Source organism: Onychostruthus taczanowskii, unplaced genomic scaffold (assembly GCF_017590055.1).
Source record: "Onychostruthus taczanowskii isolate IOZ18803 unplaced genomic scaffold, ASM1759005v1 scaffold1, whole genome shotgun sequence".
Classification (NCBI taxonomy): domain Eukaryota; kingdom Metazoa; phylum Chordata; class Aves; order Passeriformes; family Passeridae; genus Onychostruthus; species Onychostruthus taczanowskii.
Genome location: NW_024496525.1, coordinates 25,273,995 through 25,296,997, shown reverse-complemented (window position 1 = coordinate 25,296,997; position 23,003 = coordinate 25,273,995). Strand labels below are relative to the sequence as shown.

At 44.0% G+C, this 23,003-nt stretch overlaps 1 protein-coding gene across 1 annotated transcript in view; it reads right to left on the bottom strand.

The window, feature by feature from the left end:
• Positions 1–23,003, bottom strand: part of LOC121342933 (ras and Rab interactor 3-like) — a 156,494-nt gene that overhangs the window by 35,641 nt on the left and 97,850 nt on the right. Inside the window, exons 18-19 of the mRNA XM_041417731.1 lie at positions 11,310–11,496; positions 8,838–8,952 (exon numbers count right to left, since the gene is read on the bottom strand). Coding sequence (XP_041273665.1) covers positions 8,838–8,952; positions 11,310–11,496 — 302 coding nt within the window. The remainder of the gene's footprint in view (positions 1–8,837; positions 8,953–11,309; positions 11,497–23,003) is intronic.

The following is a 23,003-nucleotide window of genomic DNA, read 5'->3' as shown; positions in this document are numbered from 1 at the left end:
GCTTCAATCACATGCTCCATCATGCAACAATAAAGGAAAACATTCCTCTTAAGTAGATTGGAAAAATTTACTTTCCACACTACAGCAGCTGAACTGCCTGTCAGGCTGTACAAAAAGCATACAAAAGAAGTCTGAATAGCTGTGTTGATACCTCAGTGCTGGACACTGGCAAGAGCTCAGCAAGCAAAAGGTCTCTCTGCAGCCTGGTAAATACAACCATGGCCAGGATGGGCTTGCTCAGGGCTGGTGATGCACAGCTGGCCAAGCCCCTTCAGCAACCTGTGCTTCAGCCCTCTGCCTGTAAAATCGGTGCCTTCCTTTGGAAAAGTCAGCTGAATTCCTCTTGGCAGGGAAGGGAAAGGTCAGCTCCTCATCCTCCTGCCAGCCTCAGGAAGGTTGGCTGCTATGAAGCAATTTGGCCACAGTTTTGCACCAACTTCCCACCCATCCCAGCAGTGCTTTTGCCCTGCCTGCAGCCTCCTCTCCTGGCACCATAAAGCAGATCTGATGGGCTCCTGCCTCTGTGGCCAGCCTAGAGCACATTGGAAGCTCATACAATTATTCAGCACTACAGGATGTGACCCCATCGTTGGTCACCTGCTGCCCCTTTCCAGCTGGTTCTCAGACCTCTGTCTCCAGTCTGCCACCAACCCTTCCCAAAGTTACTTGTAGCCCCTCAGCCCTTTACCACTTTTAAATCTCCATTCCAGACTTTATTCCACATAACCCAGCATATGGTAACACCTCTAAGGAAGCATTGCCCCCCCACACTGCCCTGCTTTCACACCCCCACATCCACATTTCGCTCCTTCCCAGCCAGAACCTGCACAAGGCACAGAAAGCCAGGGAGCAGAGGGGCTGGAGGGCAGGGACATGTGCTACTGACAGATGAGGAATGGCAGGAGCCATTCTTGTGGCAGCACTAAGTTACAGCCTGAACTCACATAAAACTTGACTCTTTCTCCTCAGGAGAGGCCCATGCCCTTTTCCACCTACTTTATTGTACTCCTGGGGCTGCAGTGCCTTCACTATTTGCTGGGACTACTGGTATTTTTTCCTTATACACACAAATATATATTCAGTAAAGTCGTGTTCTGTAGTGAACTTGAAGATGCTGAATGACCTTGCTGACTGGTAGATAAGTCTCCAGGGCAGTTCATGAGGTGGCTGCCAAGTCAGTCCTCCCTTTGCTGTACCACTGAATGCCAGAATGGGTTATCAAAAAAACCCACACACAACCCAAAACCCAAAAAAAGCACCACCTTGATCTTTTCACTCTGTAGTGTCAGGTTCAGCCTCTCATCTATTCAGAGCAAATCAAAGCTCTATATAGTCCTAGCCTGCTTCCATGCCTTAGTTTGCAGAATTAAGAATTCTTCTTTTTGGTATTGAAAGCTGCAGGGCTTCCACTGAAGGAGGCCAAATGTTTTGTTTGAAGTGACCATTTTAAAAAGAACTGTGGTACCATTACAGTGATAACAGAAGTAACCAAATATGCTTTCTGATGGGCCTTTCTGCCCGCAGTCTGATAAGCCAGAGATTGTTTTGAGAGGTTTGACTTGGGAAGGGTAGAATATATATTTACTCCTTGGATTGTCCCATGCCAACTGAAAATTCCCTTCAATATCTGTGCAACAACAGTCCAGGAGCATTGCAGTATTATTAATGGCACGAGATTAAGTCTCCTTCAGCCTGCAGCAAGCTCAGCTCTCCAATATGCCTGGGGGCATATCATTACCCCTGTGGGGCACTACTGGGCCTTTTCAACTATGTTCAAGTACCTGATAGGAGCTGACTGCAAATCTGCAATGATTAAATAAACTGAGCACACTCTCTCTTTCCCTATACACAAAGGGAGAAGAAGCTGAAGAAAGGAATGTTATGGGTTTTGGGGAGATCACAGGTGACACACTAGTATAGAAAATATTTGTTTTACTTATGTTTTCACCATTATCCCTCTGTGAATCTTAGCAGTATTTCTTCAAGAAGCTGGACCTTAGAGAATTGGAAGAGCTTTTGCTGCTCTGCTGAGACATCCCTTCTGAAAACTGCTGTCTGCCCTTCAGCTTGCCCACAGCGGGGTCAGTATCGCTTGTGGGATCCCTCAGGCTGGGAGGGACAGCAGGAGATCTCTAGCCCAAAATCCTGCTAAAACCAGGGCCATCCATGAGGTCAAGCCAAGTCACTCAAGGCTACATCCAGCCCAAACTTTAAAACATCCCAGGAAAATCTGCAAGTGCCACCCAAATAAATGTCTTCCTCTTAGAAGTCAGGGTCAGGTATACCAGACATGCACCAGTTTGTTCACTTTAGCTATGAAGTGAAGGATCCCATCTTTCTGATCTCAGTCTGTACCGCAGATTTCTATCTCCATCTTCATTCTAGTTCAGAAAAGATCCAAAATAAATGCAATTAAAATTAATTTTTAAATGGCAGATTGTCTTCTTATAGGTTGTTTTCCTGTATATTCTGTTTTCTGAGTATTACCAAAATTGCAAGGTTTTTCTCTGCATTTGTGATGGTTATTTTTCTTTCTGGAAAAAAAAAAAATTCTGCTTATCTTCACTCTACTTCCTGATTCCAGGAGACAGAGCGTTAGCAAAAAGACTTGCAAAACTGAGGAAGCTATTGCAAGAGCTGTCAACACTTCCACAAAAATATTCATATCACAAAATTCATCTGCACAACTGACCCCTCACATTGAAGGAGTTAAATTGTGAGTAGGTTGCAGTAAGCAAGCTATCCTCCTATTTTTTCCCATGACCTCATTTGTGCAGAATTACAATGTAGTTCACGTGGGAAAATACCACCTGACCATACTGTGGCATTTAGCAGCAAGTACTTTAGTCTCTGAGTTCGTTAATCTCAGCATTATGTATTAAAATAAACATTAACAAAATTAAGCAGGGAAATCTGCCATAAATGACCGTATTTGGCCATGTCAGCTGGGGTGCCAGAGGAGTGCAATAGGCCAGTCTGTTGTCAGCATCTGGAGGTGCTTGAGCCAACAGACAGCATTTACTGAGTTGTTCCTGCTCAATCTGTGTCCTCTTCCCTGCCCTGTGAGTGTGTCCCCACACAGCAGCGGGATGCACTGACACATGCAGGCACACACAGGAATTTGTCTCCTTCATGCCTGAGCTCTGCCATCATGCCAGCGTGCCCACAGCCCTCACCTCAGGCTGGCTGGGATGTAAAGACCAGGGCCTTCAGCAGCTTTGCTTAGAGCTAAACCTGCAAAGATGAACAATGTCCATCCCCCTGTTGCTCTAATGCCCCTCTGTAAACATGCTGCTGCCTGATTACTGTTGTTTAATTTCCATCTGTTACTGTTACAGGACAGTCAGAATGACTGCACATGTCCTTTTTATCTGTGCAAATGGCATTAGTCTATAATAAAAAGCTGTGGAGTTTTTTCCCACATGTGCTTGGGAAGGAGGAAGCTTGCTTTCACATCTTTAGACTGCACCTATTTGGGATCATTAAGGCAAGGAAGTATATTGTAAAATCTTAGCCTTTCAGTAATCTTTTCCTGTTGATTTCACATTTCCTAATATCCACCATGGAAAGGAACACCTTTGCTCATCCAAATTTCTGTTTGTTCTCCCCAGCAAGACCTGCCTGCCTTCTTCCTCTGTATCTGGTGTAACTCTTCTTGCTGTCCTGACGGAGTTTACTGGCAGATGTTCACTGGTGGATGCACAAAGTGGTCAGATCTTCACAAACTTTCATGGCAAGCAGGTGAAAGCAGTTAGAGAATTAACCAGACAGGTTAAACGGCTGCTGTGTGTTTTACTTCAGTTTTAATCCTTTCCTAAATCTCTCCTGTCTCAAGCATTTCATATCAAACTCCAGTCTGCACTTCCTGAGCTCAGTCTCACTTTAAGAAAGGTCAAATAAGGCGACCAGGGCAAGCATTGGATTTCTTTATTAATATCCTTTTTTGCTGCCAGGCTTGCAATTTTGTAGCAGCACTCGGTGATTGCTCTTAAGCTGCTTTGGAGTGCAATAATTGCCTGCACCTTTTCTGTCAAGGTATATTGTGGGTTCTCAGCACAAGCTCATACCACATAGCCTGGAGTACAGCTGCTGTCCATAAACCAGAAATTGAGCTACTGTGTCCAATGGCACCATGTCTCATCCTTCAAAGGAGGTATTAATCATGTTCTGGACATTTTTGTATTACTTGGAGATAATTTATTTTGGTTTTCCTATTTGATTTTGCTAAGGTTATTTCAAGACTTCTGTTACTTTCCAGCTTATTAAGAGTTGGTCTGCAGAGAAGCTTGGAGGGTCGGAGCACAGGGTCTTATTAAGTCTCATAATTTTCCTCTAATAAATGAAATAGCCACAGTAAAGCCAAGGCTTCACTGCAAACCCCTCCTTCAACTGTGCACTCATTGATTTTGGGGGGCTCAACCCAGCCTTGGCCCCATGTCTTGTAAAAGATGCTTCTGAACAGTTGTGTCTGGTGGCAGATTGTCCCTCCCAGGTACAGCTAAAATAAGGAACAGCAGCTCCACAACACGGGCTCGTGTGGACTGCCTCCAGAAAACACCTCCAAGTGAGCCAAGCCACTGCAGCAAGGGGGGAGGCAGGAGCAGGATTACAGGAGATGGGCAGCTATGGCAGGATCAGACCAGCCTCAAAGCCCCTATGACATGAACCTGAAGAGTTCTAGATGGACTTAGCAAATAAATTTCATTGTTATTTCTATTTTTAAAAATCTAATAATATGAGCAATATGTTCTTTATTCTGTGAAATTGCAGATACTTCTGTTTAGTGCCATTTTGCTTACTTGGAAAGGAATCACATCCTTTTTTGTTGGTACAGAAGAGCTTGGAAAACAATTACTACACAAAAACAATTACCACACCAAAGCATATGTAAAAGATTCCTGAGAAATATGTGATCAATTAATGTGTTTTGTGAAATGACATTATCTTCAAATATTATACACAAAATTTCCAGAACAAAAGAAACTGTTAACCTCAGTTTATGGTGATAGAGCATTCCTCTTCTAAAGGACTTTACCCCTGTGACAGGCACCTTCATGACCCTTTGTGAAAGTAAAAGCTGCTGTCACTACCTGCACTACGTGGTCTGTGGTACTCACATGCTTCTTCCAAGCTCTCAGTATAGAGAAATGCACATGTACTTTAAACTTCTGATTCTTCCCTTTTTAATAGTGCTGCAATGGAGCTGAGGTCAGCAGGATGACTTCTGAAGGTATATCCATGAAAAGGAGAGGGAATTTGGGCCTGAGGTTGCCACCAGTTTGCTGAGAAGAGCCAAAGACAGGAGTCAGCTGAGGAGGGGCTGCTCAGTTTGTGAGGCTGGGGCTCCATCTCAGAATGAAGCAGAAGTAAGGGGCAACTCTGAGAGCAGAAAGTGCATGAAGTAGTCAAGATTTTGGCAAAGATTGAGAGACAGATGCCAATACTACATCTCTAAATGGTAGAAATCTTGTAACAAGCTTTTGGTTTGGGAGATTTCCACTGCTTTCAATAAGAAGTAAGGGATCCTTCAGTCCAAGTGCAAAACCACAGAGATCCAAGGCTTTGAAACTTGCCAGGTTTCTCAGCTTTCTGATGAACCACATGGTACCTGATATCAGCTCTTTGGCCTCTTCTGTAGCTACTGATACCACTGGGATTTAGCCTTCCTGTCTCTGGAAGAATTACAACTAAAAAGAACCCGAAGAAAAATTTTAAAGTCCATTCTTCTGTTCTCTCTAAGGACTACTTCACAGAAGAGGTGAAAATTAAAAAAAAAAAAAAAAAAACCAAAAAAAAAAAAAAAAAAAAAAAAAACAAAGGGAAAGAGGTTTCATTTCTTTATTCTCTTACCTAGTGGGTTCTTTGGGGATTTCCATTTAAAAAGAGAAATCACAGTTAAATACAGTCTTCCCATCAGAAAATTATACTTCCCTAAATCACCAAATATAAACAAAGTTGCTATGAGGAAAAGAAATAGTAAAACAATGAACCGCTCTTATTTGGCAGTGCAATGCCAAGAAGATTCTGAAGGTTTTTTTGTACTTCATTGAATGGCCATCTCTTTACAGAACACAGGGGCTGGGCAACAACCTCTGTACCACCACTGTGATACCAGGGAAAGCCTCCTCAGATCCTGACTGAAAGGTAAGATGGAATGACAATGGCTCTACAAACAGCCAAGGACAAGAAGCAGCTGGCAAGGTTATTCAAAACAGTAAGCTGGTTGCAACTTGAATTTTGCTAGGTTGCAAGCTGAATTTTAACTGAAGGAAGACTCTCCATAAAATCAGAACTTTGTATGTCGAGGCAAATTCAGGTTTCAGTTTACATCTGAATGCATCAACTGTGTGGAGTCTAAGGAGTTGAAGTGAGGTAACGAGAAGAATTTGTTCCTGATTCTTCGAACGCTTTAGGAGGAGCCAGCTCTCAGAAAGGGACAAACAGCTCTCCCTGGAGCACGTCACACACATCATTGCTTATGTGGCAACCCAGAAAGGAAAGAGATTTTCTGAAGTTAAAGAATAGATGCTTGGAAAAACAAACCCTGCAGTCCACAGTGGCCATCAGGCTATTCAGCTGGGGTGTTTTACATATTTTCAGGAGAGTAACACCCGACTTCCAGCTCACTTGCATTCCACAGCAAGAGAGTATCTCTGGAGGTGCTCAGAGGTCTCCTACCCTGACACTTACAGAACACCAGGGATGAGTGAAGGGCACTCACTAATCTGAGGCAATCCAGACATACCAGCTTACTTGTCAGGGAAGCTCAGGTTCTAAATTATTTTAAAGCATTTAGACATCTTTTAATTTTATTTCTGAAAAAAGTTTAGAAGGCAGTGTAGTAATGCAGCTAAAGGTAAATAATTAATTAATCACCAAATTGATTACCAAATCTCTGTGACACAGAAGATTTACAAGATTTTCCCTTTGTACTAGATACAGTCCTTTGGCTTTATTAACAAGAATTCATTCAATTTCTTTTAAAATCTGAGGTACTTACCCTAAATGATTAAGGAAGCAAAAGAGAGATCATTTCTGTACCCAGTGTGTTCTTGTCAACAGTGCAGGATGGAGAACTGAGAGGCTTTCTACCAACTGACACGTAACACTGACAGACCTCAAGCTAAAAATAATGTGAATATCCACCACAGGAAAGCATGAGCCTCATGGCTGCTGGGATGTTGCATGTGATGGCAGCTCTCCTGCTTTATGAATAAGAGCTGAATTTTAATTACCCTTCTCCACTTACTTTGCAACTTGTATGAAAGTGATGGAAATTGATTTAATTCTTGCTTCTGCCAGGAAGCTTGTCTCCCAATACATTGTTTGCATTAAGGTAGTGACAGATTAGAAAATGCAAGCAAGTTGGAAGAGCATGGCAGCAAAGTCTCTCTAGATAGGCTAACTCAGTGACATTTTTGTACTACATTTTACTTTGCCTGTCCTAAAAGAAACCAGATTTTATGGCACAGGACATGAGTGAAGAAGTAACATTTCTATAACTGACATATTTTAGGATGACATGATTTGATTTTTTTAAACTTTTATCCAAAGGAAAGCTTGAATCATCAAAAACTGATTCCCCACCATGAAAAATCTAAGTCCTAGGTCAAGTTCAAACAGCTAAATAAAGAAAAGGTTTCTCTACCCTGCAGCTAACCCTTGCCCTTGTATTCTTAATTGAACACTGAAGTGGTGGCAAAAGGTTTGCTGCTCCTGCCCTCACACGGACCACTGAACATCTCCACAGCTGGGTGCTCCCAGGAGCAGGCAGATGAGAGAAAGCTTCCCAGGGGGATGCAGCAGCCAGGCAGGGATCTGCACCCTGTGCAGGAGCAGTGCTGTGACAGAGTGTGGTCTGGCCTTGAGATTAGAACACTTTAAGAGATTCAGTTGTACCTCTGTCTTTAAAGTCTGTTTACAATGCAGAGGTACGTGAAGAAATATAGGAGAAGTAAAAACTATTTGAACAACTGTAAAAGTTCATTTGAACAAGGGGAAAGTGATGTTGCACACTGATCTGCAGAAACACAAGTGTTATAGCAAAGAATAAAACAGTTTCTCTGGAGAGCTGGCTTTGGGACAGAGCTCAATGGCAGAGGATTTAAATGTGTTCAGATAAACAAATAGTGTGAAGTTATTTTTATGAACTCTTTTGAGTGCATGTTTCTATGACTATCCTAAAACTCAGGTGTTTCCAAATATTCCTTTGAAAGTGGACATCATGTGCCTTACACATCCATTCACACAGAGGGCTGGATTAGACGTGGCTGACTTTGAACTGGGTTAATTTTCATTTGCTCATGGCAGACTTGGCTATCCAACTGGGAATAGCACTGATACCAGCAGCCACCTGCTTCCCTGGTTGGCTTTGAAAACAGTTCAGGAGTGACTTGTTGTTCAGTGGGACTGTACGAGGTGCATGAAAAGGCAACGCAGCAGATGTCAGATGACTGGTGACCCCCAAATTCAGTGGCTTAAATAGAGAGAGTCAGTGAGTTAACCAAGTTAATCTGCCAACGCTTTCCACTTTCCTCAAGACTTCCAGCTGGTGAAAGGCAGCTCCCCTCACTTGATCAAAGCACTGGCCTCCTCATCTGGAGGTGCTTTATTTCCCTATTGTGAGTCTGTAAATGATAACAGAAGGTGCAGAACCACAGGGGAGTTGAGGTAAAGCAGCTGCAGGAAATATTAACTGAGTTACATCATAAAAGCAAGATCTGCTGGCAGTCACAAGAGGAACCTTTTCAGTGCAAGTGAGATTACATAAATATTGGTGATCACAAGAGGACACAGTACCTTAACCAGAGCAAGACAAGAAAATGTAAAGACCTTACTTGATTTTTCTTCTTTAATGTTGTACTCCAGCACACCAGGAGCCTCGTTCTGCACTGGCAGGCGGACTGCAAGGACCATGTTGTTCACATTACCCTCTTTCCTAACTAAGAATATCTGAAAAAGGAGAAAAGAATCAAGAGCTCAGCTATATTATATGAGCATCTAAACCTTATTTTAGGTCATTGGCACTGTAGATTTAATCAGTACAATCCACCTTTAAATAGCCTTATTTTAGCTTCATTCCACTTAGCTATGCTTTATACAACAAAAAATAATGGAGAAAAGGACATTTCATCTAAGTGAATTCAGGCCTGCAAAGGGACTCACAAAGTTTCTATGCATCACTGATGTCCCACTTACGCCTAAAGCAAACTATTTCACTAACTGAAAATTTAAAACAGCACTCACAATTTGTTAAGTGATGGTCCTCACACCAGTGCCCTAAATCACAGATGAGTCACCCCAGAACGTCCCAGTCCAGGTCTAAAGCAGGGGAATCACTTGTACCTTTAGTCGGTAAGGGTTTGTGTGTCCATGAGAGGACAGGTCCCTACAGGTCCTTTCCCACAGAGCTGCTCCACCAAGAAAAAGGAAAAATGCCTCATTCTTTGTATTGTATGAGATCCTAAGTGTGTTTCTAATTAAAGCTCATTGTCAGGGATATTTTTAGCTTGTATCTTGAAGGTGCAGATACAAAGACAAAATAATCTTCACATTCATCTGTTCTTTGATAGTAAGCTTAGGCAGAAAGGAGTCAAGGTATTTTTAAAAAACTGAATCAAAAAATCAAGCTAATTTTGTAGCCTGGATATTAATATTAGAAAGAGAATTATGAGTTGATAAAATCATTCATCAGCTGTAATGTATGGAAATCTAGCAAAAAACCATTAATTTATTGGGCAGAGGAATTTTAAAAAGGTTGTCTAGAAGCCAGGACCTTTTCCTGCATGAGTCCCAGTCATAAGGGCATCTCGAGCCACTTTGAAGCCCCCATGCTGAACACACAGCTTTGGGGCTGCTTCGCAACCTTACATAGTGCTGTCATCTTAGCCTCTGAACTCAGGAGAAATGGAGCCCCAGGGTCTCAGGTTGACCATCAGGGCAGAGAAAATGCAAATAAATGCACAGGTGTGTGCCCTAAACAGGCTGATTTCTGCAGGCTGATTTTCCCCCACCTTCTGTGGCAGTAAGTGTCTGCAGGTGGAAAGCAGGTAGCACCTGCAGGGAGTCTCTCCCTTGCCCAGGTCCTACCACCCACAGGGCAGTGCTGTCCCTCTAACCATGACTGCCAGACAGCACCATCTTGTAGTGCTACATCTGAAATTTGATCTAAGCAACCAGGGAAATGAAACCTGGAAATGAATCACTTCTTTTTTCCTGATCGGCATGCCTGGTTGCCATGGATCCGAGGCTAAAATTGGACTATGGCTGTTCAGAGAATTAGGAGGTGGGTTTTCTGAGCTGTACTTAGCCCTGAGTACTGTACTTCCCCTGGGTCAGGGCTGGTATTGAAATCTGTCTCTTTTATTTTCACCACAGGTGGGAATGGTGCTGCCCAGTTTCAGGTGGGCTCCCAGAGATTCTGCCCGTGCCATGGGGAGCTCAGAGGTGGGGAACTCTCTGCCTGCAGGGAATGGATAATGCCTGAGGAGGCCTGGGGCCATGCATGGCTGTGTCACAGACAGTCACACACATCTCCACTTACAGACAGAGCAGAAAATCAAAGATAATTTCTTGCTCAATCTAATTGAGAAATCTGATTCAGGGTGAGGTGCACTGCACAGCCTAGGCTGCTCAGGTGAATCCCACTGGAGGGTGTCCCTCAGCTGTGCCAGCATTTAGCTCTGGGATAGACTGGCTTGGCCAAGGGATAGGTCCAAACCTCCTCTGGACAGGTCCAGAGCAGGTGTGCCCTGACATCAGCTCAGGTCATTTACACCTTGCCCTTCCCAATGGATGCAGCCAGGACATCTACAGCCTGCTATGCCTCACCTCTCAGACCACTCAGGAAACGGGAGCAGCTCCCTTTGGCACAGAGCTGTTTTCCTTAAGCAAGCTCTAAGCTTTGCACAAGTGTATAATTCTCTAATACTCAGTTTATGCAAACCAGATATCAATTGTGGCAATAAAAATTACTCCCCAGCAGCTCCCTGAATCTAAGGTCCTTTTCTTCACAGATTTTTTTTCATTGCTCCAGATCAGGAAAATCACCATACTTGTGGGTACAGTGGTGAATGGGAAGCCATCTCCATGAATCTACATGGTAAGCAAATAAACCCAGAGATAATATTCCTTCTTTTCCCAAAGACAATATAACGGTTTTGTGCTGTTGAGAGAGGTAAACATCAAATGGTAATGCAAACAGAGAGCAGTCTGCTAAATATTTTTGCTTCCACATTAAAAAAAAGCACTGCTCTCCTAACCAAGGACAGGAAATGTGGTTGTCTGAACAGAAATTGCTTTGGACTTACCCCTGCTGTTTCTTTGCCAAGGATTGCCCCAGCCCTTTCCTGGCTCATGTTCAGCTGAAGCCAGACAGGACATGTCTTGATGAGTTTGTCAAGGATGCTGATCCCTGGAAGCTGGAGGCAATTTCGCACAGCATTGGCCGGACAGAGATGTGTCTCTTTCCCCTCTTCACTGGCATCTCTGACAGGGCTGAAACACAGCAAGGGAGTCCCTGGTAAGCAGAGCTGCAAACAGAAATCTGGGGAGAGTAAGGACTGTGAGTGCAAACACAGACACGGGCACTTAGACATCAGGAATGCTCCTTGAGGGGCATCAAACCACCACAGGCACGTTGTAATGCCAGCAGGCTGGCAGGGTGCTTTGTGCTGAGCTCTGCTGGTTTTGGCTCACCCATCGATGCTGCCCAAGTACAGGTGCACACAGACACAGGTAAGGGATGCACAGGGACAGCCAGAGCCACAGAGGATTGAGCATGCCTGTCCCCTGGATGCCACCCTCCAGCTGAAGGGTCTGAGAGATGTTTCATGGCTTCAAAAGTAGCGATGCAGCAGAGGAGTGCCTGCAGCCAAATGGCAGACTGGTGATAAATACTGGCTTCAAGCTATGGTGCTGCTTTGACAAAGTCAATTTATACATGTGCTTAGCTCTGCAGGCAGTGGAAATACTTGTGCTGAAAAGTCTGGTCACAAGAGCTCTACTGGGTAAGACCATGGACTCATGGCGATACAGGCTTGTCATTCGTTTGACTAATTGATTTTGCATTTAAAGAGAATGTAAGAGAACATACACAAAAAGTGTTTTGCTGCTCTAATTTTCTGCTTAGAGGTCAGAACTGAAAATAGGACTCTCACTTTTTATTAGGTCTTACTTCAAATATTTTTCCTTTTCCTTTTAAATTAAAGATACAGATCTTAAGGTACTACATTTCAAATAAGGTCAGTCTTAAACTACTAAAAGAGTAATTTCAAAGGCCTAACCTAACACAGCAGGTCTGTCCCAAAAGTCACTTTGTGCAAAAATAGCCTTTCATATCCCAAAAGCAACACAGAGATTTTATTTGTTAGTAGGTTTTTTTCTTTTTCAACCCTTCACAGACAGCTTTCTCAGAAAATACAGATGCCTCTGTAATTCGGGTTGTAGATAAAGGTATTATTTCACAGAATCTTGATTTTAATCAATCCTTTTTTAAGATCATAGTCAAGACAGTAGGAATGAGAGAACTGTGCTTTAAAAAAAGCAGATTGAAATAAGTGAAACTCTACTTGTGATAAAAGCCCAGCTCGTCACATAGGTGAGGGAATTTCTTTTAGATTTAGTAGCATGTGATTTTAATCAATATCATCTGAACTTATTGAGCAAAACAATGGAATACAGCTTTAGGAAGTTACCTCGAGTCATCTCTTGGTTTTTGTTTTTTTTACAGAAGAAACAACCAAAAAAAGGTCTTGTAACCATGTGAAAGGAAAACATGTGTTGGATGGCAATATTCATACTCAGTGGGAAAGAAGTAATGAATTGAAGGGAAAGAAAGTTGACATATAATGACTGTTCCATAACAGCAAAAATTACTCCCCTAATTAGTCATAAAGACTTGAATCTGATCACATCTGAATGATGTGTGAAGCCTCAGTCAAAAGGAGGTCAATGCTGATAATGTCCTGCTGTGTCACCAGAAGGTGACACATAGGCCATAGCTCCTGTCTGAGGAACTTTGTTAGCCATTAATTATGTAAGGTGGGGCCAGCAAAGCACTGATGCTCAGGAATCCCATTGCCTGGAGGGAAATGAAGGTTATCAACAAAGTCAGGAAAACAGCACAAACCAGCTTGCACCTGCTGAGCATCAGGCACACAGTGACCCTGGGCTCCCTGCAGGGCCTGCAGGCATCCATCCCTCTGCTCCCTCCCTTGGGCACAACCCCTGAGAGCCCTGCTCACAGCAGCTGGGGCTTGGCAACAAGGGCAGACTGGTGAGGAAAAATAACAGAACTGACCTTCCAATACATGTGGCTGCATGTTGGGTCTGAATTTTGGAGAATGGATAGAAAATTGTAAATAATTCCAAACTCAGACATACAAGATGAAAAAGAGCCTGAAGGTGTTTGTCCTAATAGAAAATCTTGTTATTTCAGTGTGTAGTGTCTTTCAGTGCAGCAAATTTAGGGTATAAGGCTTTTTTTTTTTTTCTAGCAGAACAGGCAGTCCAATATTTTGTGGGCCCTCAGGGATGAGGTATTCTCTCAAAAGCCAGACCAGCCTGGAAAGAGCTAAGCAGGATCTTGTACCTGTAGAGAGGGATGAGTGAAAGGGGAGACTGTGGCAAAAGGAGAGGCAGGAAGAGTCATTAAGGGAATCATATGGAATCAGGGGAATGTTTGGTGAGATGTTTCCAGACAGTGAGTTATAAGAGATGATGGATAAATTCCCAAAAGAAGAGGAAGAGGATTGCATTGTCCAAATCTCTTAAAATGCTGGGTTTGGAGCAGCAGCACACACTTTATTGAACCAAATCTCTGCTGGCTAAGAAATGGGAGTGCGTGACCTCCCAGACCTTTCTCACTGTAATGCTCTGACCCATGACACGCCAGTTGACGCAGTTGTGGCACCGACGCTTGACTTCTGTCCTGGGCACAGCTGTCACAAAGATTTGGATGGGGCTGTGGGAATGCTTAATCCAGCAATTTAATCTGGCTCTGTGGTAGCTCTGTGGCTGCCCAGAGAGGAGGGAGCCCAGGCAGCTCCTGGGCTCTTGCTGTGCTGCCAGTTGAAGGAATTTCCAGGGCCACTATGGTGAGCAGCTGGCCTTTGCAGCTTGCTCACTCAGAATTCATGCATCAGATGATTTCTAAAGCCTCGTTTTCAAAAATAACATAAAACTCTCTTCTTGTCCCACAAAAACCCTTTGGCTGATAGAGGCAGGTGCTCATTTTGCTAGGTGTGATGTGAAGCTGAAAAGCTGTCCCTAGAGCTGCCTGCTTTCCTTTCCTTTTCTTTTATTGAGTTCTTACTGCAAAGTATGTTTAAATCTTGCAGTGGTTCTGCTAAATTGGATTCAGCTGGGAAGCAGGGAGCTGTGTGCTGCATACCGATTGGCAGCACAGGCTAATTAATTGCACAGTGATTACATTCACACACCTGCCCCAGGCTTGCAGAAGGTATCAGGTTGCTTGTTGGAGGCAATAATAATGACAATGCTGGTTTGAATTATTGCACAGTGACTGTACACTGCAATAATGACCACCATGACTCACTGCTTTAAAAACCAGGAGCCACATTTGCCAGTTGAATATTCCCAGAAGACAGCAGACCAGCAAGGAGATATAACCCACTGAATATTGTGCAGGTGAAAGCCTAAGCATACGTTTGCAAGGGGTTTCAAAAATATTGTCACAAACCTGCTGACACTAAGGGCTTCCTGGCTGGACTATATGTAGCTGGTCACTCTGAATTTCCCTGAGGCAGCTGAGACACACAGCAATTGTGTGAAACTGCAGCAGGGACTGCCAGATTAATTCTTCACTCCTGCACATTTGCTCTGAGAAGAAACATAGTGTATTTTTAAAATTAAATCTTAAATTTTAAATCAAATGCTCTGTAGTGCACTGATAAGTGATGACAGAGTGCCTTAGTATTGTTTAAGCAGACCAGATTTAAGAATTAGGAGGTCGTCTTTTAATATTAAGTTTTATTGCTTTTGTTTCTCCCTCTGAAAATGAGTAGACATCAAGAAAGAGCAAGAGCAAGGGTTTGCTGTGCTGTCATCAGGGAGAGAGATACAATGGTATATTTACACTTATAGCAGAGCAGGACCCACAGATCAAAATATGTGTGAGCTGGCTTGATACTGAGGGAGAAATACAGACACTCAGTCACAAAGTCCATGTGCCAGGTGACAGAGCAACTTTTTGCACCGAAGCTACCTGATACCTGAAGGGATACCATTTGGGATAAGCTAGCTTGTGACTGAAGCTGACATGTGGAAACCCTTCAAGCCCAATGGTTATAAGGAGCACTTGAAGCAGGAGGAAAAGATAGAAGCTGCTGAAGCCAAGAGAGCAGTCGTGATGGAAATTGATAGGCAGTGCTGTTAATTCCTGTGGTTAAAAGACACATTTGGGAGCACGGAGCTTCATGGAGATGGGTGAGATGACAGTGAGGTGGGTGAGACTGACAGAAGACTCACATGGCTGGTTTACATCCTGTGTCACAACCCACCCAGCTGGACTCAGCTGCAGGGCTCTGTGCCACTGGCAATAGCGGTAGATCTCTGTATCCCTTTGCTTCATGGTCACCTTCTTTCCTTACAGGAATAATTGGAGTCATGGAGATGGGTGAGATGACAGTGAGGTGGGTGAGACTGACAGAAGACTCACAGGGCTGGTTTACAAGAACAGCAAGTAAAGTACAAGGTTCCATCCACTGCAAGAAACAGAGCTGCCTATGCTTTCTTTGGTTTGGTATCACTTCTGATTAGACAGGTGTTGAGGAACACATTGAGTGGCGGTAGCTTGGTGACCAACTGCACAGACTTACTACAAATGTTTGTTCAGACTTGTGAATTTGTGTGCTGTTACTTTCAGTTCTCTGTGAGAGAAATTATGCAGTGCCACAGCTAGAGGACATCAAGATTCATTTTTCTTCCATACTAGAAATGGCCAAATTTTGATACCATCCACTTAGACTCATAAGCCAGCCCATCTTTGATAATTTCAGCACTTCAGCTCAAATTAATCTGATAGAGGAGAAGGATTCGTTTACCCTCTGGACTTGCCTTAGGTCACCTTGCTGGGTTCTTCTTTCTTCCAGCTGGTGGTGGAAGTGAGACCCTGAACCCAACCTAGCTGCCAGAAGAGCTCCAATGTCTTTGAAATTCTGGAGTTGTTTCATCATAAAACAGAGTATTGGGAAGATGAGAAGGCAGCAAAGTGATATATTGAAAAACCCATAGAACAAAAGCTAATTTTGTGCAACAAATGTGAACCCTGACTTGCAGAAAATTCAGGTTTTATTAAGTGCTTTTTCATAACACAGCCAAGGGATCTTACAAAAGTCAAACCAACAAACTGAAATAAGATAACCAACAATGAAAAACCCAGAAGTAGAAAGAGAAGTTCTTGTGATCTTCAGGGATCACACCCAGGTAATTGTCACCCTATAGTCAGAAATCAACAAGTTTCTTGTTGTCTGACAGGCAGAAAGAGGGAGAAAATAAGTAGGATGTAAAGCAAGCCATGGGAGCTTCCTGCATTGTGAGGTTTTTGATGTACAGAAAAATTGGATAATGGAAATGATGTGACAAGCTTGGTGTGTCCCATGAGGCAGGCTTGCCTGCCCAGTGTCCTCCCTACCTTGCAGAATGCTTGTGTTACTGGTCCACCCTGGTGACAAGTTTATAGCTCAGGAAGTTGTGCTTCTCAGCCTGTGGTCTGTGGAGAGCCTGTGGTTGGCAGAGCACTTCCTCCTGCTCACTGCTCCCCTTGTTCCTCCTCTTCTTAATTGTCCACCCTTCTGCTCTTTGGTCTTTGGTCTACAGCTGATGCTCTGCACATCCAGGAGTTTTGGCTCAGCCTGGGAAGGACCAAGCTTAACAGCCAATGCAGCAGCTGTTCCAGCTGCCAAAAAGTAAGACAAACCAAGGGTCTCCTAAATATCCTGACACCTCACAGCTCAGCATAACTCTGTCTCCCACCTACTCCACTTTCTGTGACAGGCACCGTCAATTTCAGCAGTGAATTTTGCACTCTGCAATTGAAGTCTGACTTGAAGTGAGCTCTTCTGTACCTGCCAGGGATTCCCAAATGCCCACTTCTGTGAAGGCTAGCAGGTTTCCATGCATCTGGGCCTTGTTTGCACGTGTTCATCTAAGTTTGCCAAAGTGGAACAAGTCATCACACTGCTAGGGACCTCCATTAAAGGCCCAGAGGAATCAGGTGGTCAGGTGTGGGACAGGTCACCTACCCTTAAACCGCTCACCAGTGAAAACCCACAGAGGAAGTTACAAAAATGAACAAGTTCTACTATACTTCAAGGGCAAAAAATTGTCATGTCCCCTTGTGCAGGTGGAAGAACTGTAAATCATGTGTCAATTTATTAAGTAACCAGTAGCCACTGAGTTTTCTGTTCACATATGACTCCAGACTGCTGTCTTATACAGAATGTGGCTCGGCTGGAAGGTCTGAGGGGTCAGCAGCACACTGGAGGAACTGTGGATATGCCCTGCTGCCTGCAGAGCTCAGCAGGGATAGCTGGGCTAGCTTGCAGGAGCTGAGCCTCAGGAGCAGGCTCTGCACAAACACATGGAGCTCGCTGGCAGAATGACCAAGATCTGCTAAGCCCTGGTGCCCTGGCTACTGCCACCACCAGGTTTAAAGCTAACACAGGGATTTTCCTCATTACTTCCTTAATGCAGGCAAAGGACGTGACTGCAGCTTATCTGCTTTTGAACTTTGTAGATCCTTGCCCCCACTGAAAGGTGAGGAGTCAGGTCAGCTCTGCAGAAACCTTGCTGGATGAGAGCTGCTGGTGTTGTGAGGGACAGAGAGAGAGCTGCTGGTGTTGTGAGGGACATGTAACCACTGTCCCTCACCAGAGCACAAACCTTGTGCTCAGGACCAGTGGTGGCTCTCTCAGGGCAGGAGCAGCAGGGCCAAGTAACTCAGGAACAGAGAAGTAGGGGGTGCCTGCAGTGCTTGCCATGGGCCCTCCAATGCTTCTTCCTCCTGAATTAATCAAGCTTCATTGTAAGTGCTTATAGAGAAGCAGCAGCAGCAATACCCCTGGCAGACCCTCTTGTTTGACCTTGTCAACAACCTTTCAGCAAGGAATTCTCTCAAGAGGTGGGGAGCTGTAACTAAATGTTTATTAAGTTCCCAGCTTCTCTGTGTTTCCTAGGTTCATTAGGTCTGCCCCTCTATTTAAATACACAAAGTCATGTATACTATAAAGAACTGCATATGCATAAAACCCCAAACAAAGTACAAACTAATTCTCATTACTGATAGTTCCCAGGTCAGCTCTACTAACAAACAAGCCTTCTCACACACACTCACAGCCGTGGCATGGACAGAAACAACATAAAAAACAAACATCCAAAAATTTCCTGAAGGAAGAGCTCTTTCAAAGATCCCCCTGCTTTTTTTCTCCTCTCAGTCTAGCCATTTCCTGCATCCATTAACACCAATGGAATATGCTGCCTGTGGCCCCACACTGGACTGGGGCTATTATATCCTCTAGGTGTAATATGTCTTGCTGGTATTCACAATACTGCTGCCTTTATGTAACTTTGCATATTTATTTTTGCAAATTTATTTTGTATTTATTTTACATATATATTTTGCAGACAATAATTTGTCTCACAAACATCAACTGCATTTCTCTTTTTACTCAGTCAAAACATACTTTGTCAAGTCAAAACCACTTTGCAGGTTTTATTAGCTGTGCTCCCTTCCTAACAACATTCAGTTAATGATAAGTTGTTCTCCCCCACATTTACAGTCAGAGATTTTCAGGGCATTTGTCCTTTGCCTATTTCAAACCCAAATTATTCTCTTAGGAATGACAGCATAACAGCAAAACTGCAGATTTTTCTTTGTGTGCAGACAACGAAGGATCATTTATACTTCTGCAAGGCCCTTTCAGTGCCAAGAGAAGAGAGCTGCTGAAGCACCAGCCAAGGCAGGGTCAGAGTGGCTAGAGAACAGATATTTTCCTCAGCAAAAAAACTGCACACATGTTTGCTGGATAATCCAACTTCTCTGGAAAGGCTTGTGCGGTGCAGAAACCAGAAGCAAATGTTGTGAAGAAGAGAAACAACTTCCCAGGCGTTAAGACCATAAGGAAACCCCAGACCTGCCTCACTCTCCCGTGTCAGTGCTCAGAGGGGCCCAGCTCAGCCATGACCTGGAGAGAAAGGTTTATTCTCTGCATTCCAAAACCACCTGAAGTGTTGGAAGCACAGAACACCCCTGATTTTACTGCGGGGTCTGTTGGGCAGAGGTTTTGCCCTTTTCCAGCTCATCTGGACAGGAAGGAAGATGGGAATGGAAAGCCAGGGAATGCTTTTCTATATTGTAATCACCTAACAAAGAGGGGAAAAGGAAACGGAAAATAAAGGGGAGGGACAAATTTCCAATTCAAACTTCATTAAGAATAGACTGCAGTTTAGCTTTCATAAAGCCATTCTGTTTCAAACCCCATACATTAAAAATTATTTGAAATCTGCGTGATTAGAGCCAAAAAATTCGGCAAAATATTTAGTGAAACATCAGACTAGTGATAAAAAGCTATGGCCTTGCTCACCTTGTGAGGGGATTGAGTGTAGGCAGGAGGCACACGAGATATGAGAGGCTAACCACACAAACTTGCACAACGCTGAGCAGTTTTCCTCTGCACTAAGAAATATCTGCAAATGCTTATCTCAGTCATAATTTGCAACTAGAAATGGTTGTTTTGCCAAGGGAAAGAAATCCACTGGTCTTCCATTCTGCAGCATCTGAAGGAGCAGAGCATAGGACTTCTGAGGTCTCTCCTCACATAAGGCACCACACAAAGTGGCTTGCTTACACACAAATATTCATGTTTTGTGTAAGATTTCCTTCCAGTGTCAATGTGCATGGATTTCAATATGCAGTGCTCTTAGAGAAAAAACCAAATATCTAAATCTGTGAACCTTCTTTGTCCTCCTTGAGACTTACTTCAGCAATTTCATATGCCTCATTCATTTTGATTAGGCATTAGAGAAATGTCTTTATTTCTTGCTTTATTACCTGATGGGATCCCTGCCTGCATTTACACTGGGGCAAGGTTAGAGATCTGCCTTCCTGAGGGAAGGAGAGGAAGAAGAAAAGGGCTATTTGGGTATTTCAGGGATATGGAAAGGTGGTGAAAGGACATGGTCTCTCATGACCTTCTAGTGCTGAACAGCTCCAGAACACCTGGAAACAACTCAGGGTGGGAGAGGTGTTCTAGTTTGCAAAGTTGTGCAACCTGTCTTGTGGGTGGGCATGGCCCTCGTCCTCCTGTGCTGGTGGGACAACCTGGGACTAAAGGGCTGGTGAGTGGAGCAGTGTCAGAAACTGCTAAAATGTCCCTGCAGTGACTGGCAGCTCAGCACGTGACTACAGATCCTGCCAAGCAGCAAGACAAACCTGTCAGCTCCCCCAGACCCCACCAAACCACTGCTGGGACCTCAAGCTTGTTTATTTAATTGTGTTTATGGTCACTGCATCGCCAGGGCTAAAATGTAGGTAGGTCATGAGCCACAGGCTTGGTTCATAGACCACAAGATAGTATAAGACAATCCACAACATGGTTGTCTTGGTCATGTCCTGCCCAGAACATCCGTGCTGCAGGCTGCTATTGCTTGTCTGACACTGGGGCGCTCTGACTCAGGGGGCAGAGCAGGAAAGAAGGTTAGTGCTGGACACAGCTCTCTGGCCTGGCTCCCTGCTCAGCTTGGTGAGCCATGAACAAATTTAAGACTTGGATTCAGCCCACTGGCACCAGTCACCCTGAATTACTCCCTGGAACTGCTGCTTCTCCAGTAAGACCAGAGATCACCATGGGTGCATGGGTTCCTAAATGGACACAACAAACAAACACCTAAAGTTAGGCAGGGTAAATCCAGACTAATGTAGACAGCTAGCTCTAATAGCAAAGGGAGACAGCAGAATGCCAGGCCAAGGGACTAAGCCCATCATCTATCCCTGTCTCAGGCTGCTGTTCACAGTGCCCTTCCTGCAATCTCTACTGGTTTTCCAGCACTGAGGACCCATCTCTGCTGGGAGGGTAACAGTTGTTTTCTCTTTTGGCTAGAAAGGTTACCAGTGAGATCCAGCCTAAAATTAACTGCTTTCTAATCCCAAGAAAGGATTAGAATGGGAGTTCAGGACATAATTACACAAAAACATTCTGTATTACATTTTTGTCATATGGACAGAAAGGAAAGTTGGCCAAAGCCAAGCTCTTTCCTGTATGTTGATTCAGCAGAAGAAGCTTTGAGCTTTGCCTGGTTTCTTGTTTTGTGGAGGGTATCAGGAGTGACAAATTCCTTGAGGAGATCTTAAGGGGGGCAAAAAGGAAAGAGAGAAGAGAAAGATTCTTGGCAGGCAAGATGAAAGGTTGGGCTGGGTCCCAGGCTGTCATTTAACCAAGTATGTGACAACCTTGTTTTGCCTAGAAGTCTGCTAGCAATTTGCAGAAGAGTGATGCAGGTAGCCAGCAGTGCTGTCTGTCTCCAGACTCTGCTATTTGTTGGTCTCTCTCTGTTTCCTTGGTGAATTTTTCCAAGCAGAAGAAAATCTAATCCAGTTCACAAGGGGCTGCAGCTGCTTTCTGTTCTGCCCAACAGCTGCTTTTACAAGAGAGAGACTTCAAAAGACTGGCTTTCTCTGGAGGGCCATGGGAGGGATGTACGTGAGCTGTGTGGATTCCCTACATTTGGCAAAGTTTTGCCAGCATCCAGAAGGTTTTCTCTATTCAGTTGCTTTCAACAAAGCACTTGAAATTCCCCAACAATTCATTAGCCTTGCAAAAGCAGAGAGAACATATTAATTAACATGGTCAGGAGATAATTTCAAGCAGTAAGATGGGTCTTCCAACCTTACCAGGGATACCCAGACCCTGAGTCACCTAGAGGAAATCCCAGCAGCCACACCTCTTGCAGGATCTTTCTCAGAGCCAGGATTCCAGGCCTACCTCAGAGAACAGCTCTCAGGGTGGCGTTTTGTGCTCCTCCTCATCCAGGGCAACAGGGGGTGCTGCAGGAAGAGCACCACTTCCACATCCTCCCAACACACCACTTTTGCTCCAGCTGTAGAGGCTGTGTAAACACTGAGAGCAGGTTTAGCTCCATAATCCAGCAGGGAACTCATCCACCGAAGAGAAAAGGCTTTCTGAGGAATGGATTCTGCTCCTAGCATCACCCCAAACTTAAAGGATGATCTGAGGAAGACCAGAGTTTCACTGCTCAACAAAGATCCAGGGATCCAAGTGTCTATAATCAAATCAGCTCCATGAATTCGTGCCTCGGTTTCCCTTCCTATCTGGTATCTGTCTTTAGCTGGTTGTTGGGAGGCTTAATATCCACGAACCACCCAGAGATCCTTTCATAACAAGGACTTGATATTAATCACACAATCTGATTACAGTTACTGAAAACACTTTGTCCCTTTTAAATGTACCAGTAATTCAGAAAGAGAAATCCTTTACTCAGACACAAATACATTCTCTGTTTAGCCAAAAGCAAATAGAAAGTCTGGGAAAGGCACAACACAGGCACGTATGTATCCATCTATTTGAAAAGAGCTGCATTCCATAGCACTCCCTGGCTTGCGTGTATCTAACAGAATATCTATTTAGGAAAATGTGACTAGCACAAGCAGCTATGCAATGCTCACATCTGCTAATCCTTTACTGCTCAAGTAATCGTCTTCGCTTGCAAAAAGATTTATACCGCTTTGGGTGCAGGCGAAGAGGAGCTAAGCACTTCAAAACTCTTGCAACTGATTATCTTGGGGGAAGCACTGCCTTCATGGTCCCCTTCAGCAGGGTAGAGGCATCTCTTTTCTGGAGGTAGGTAGAATTACTTTAGATGGTTTAGACATTAGTACAGAATGGACAGAGGAAAGGCTTGTGGCTACAATATTTACCATACTGGGTGATGCTTGTAGCTCTATTTCATTTGCACAGGTTAAACAG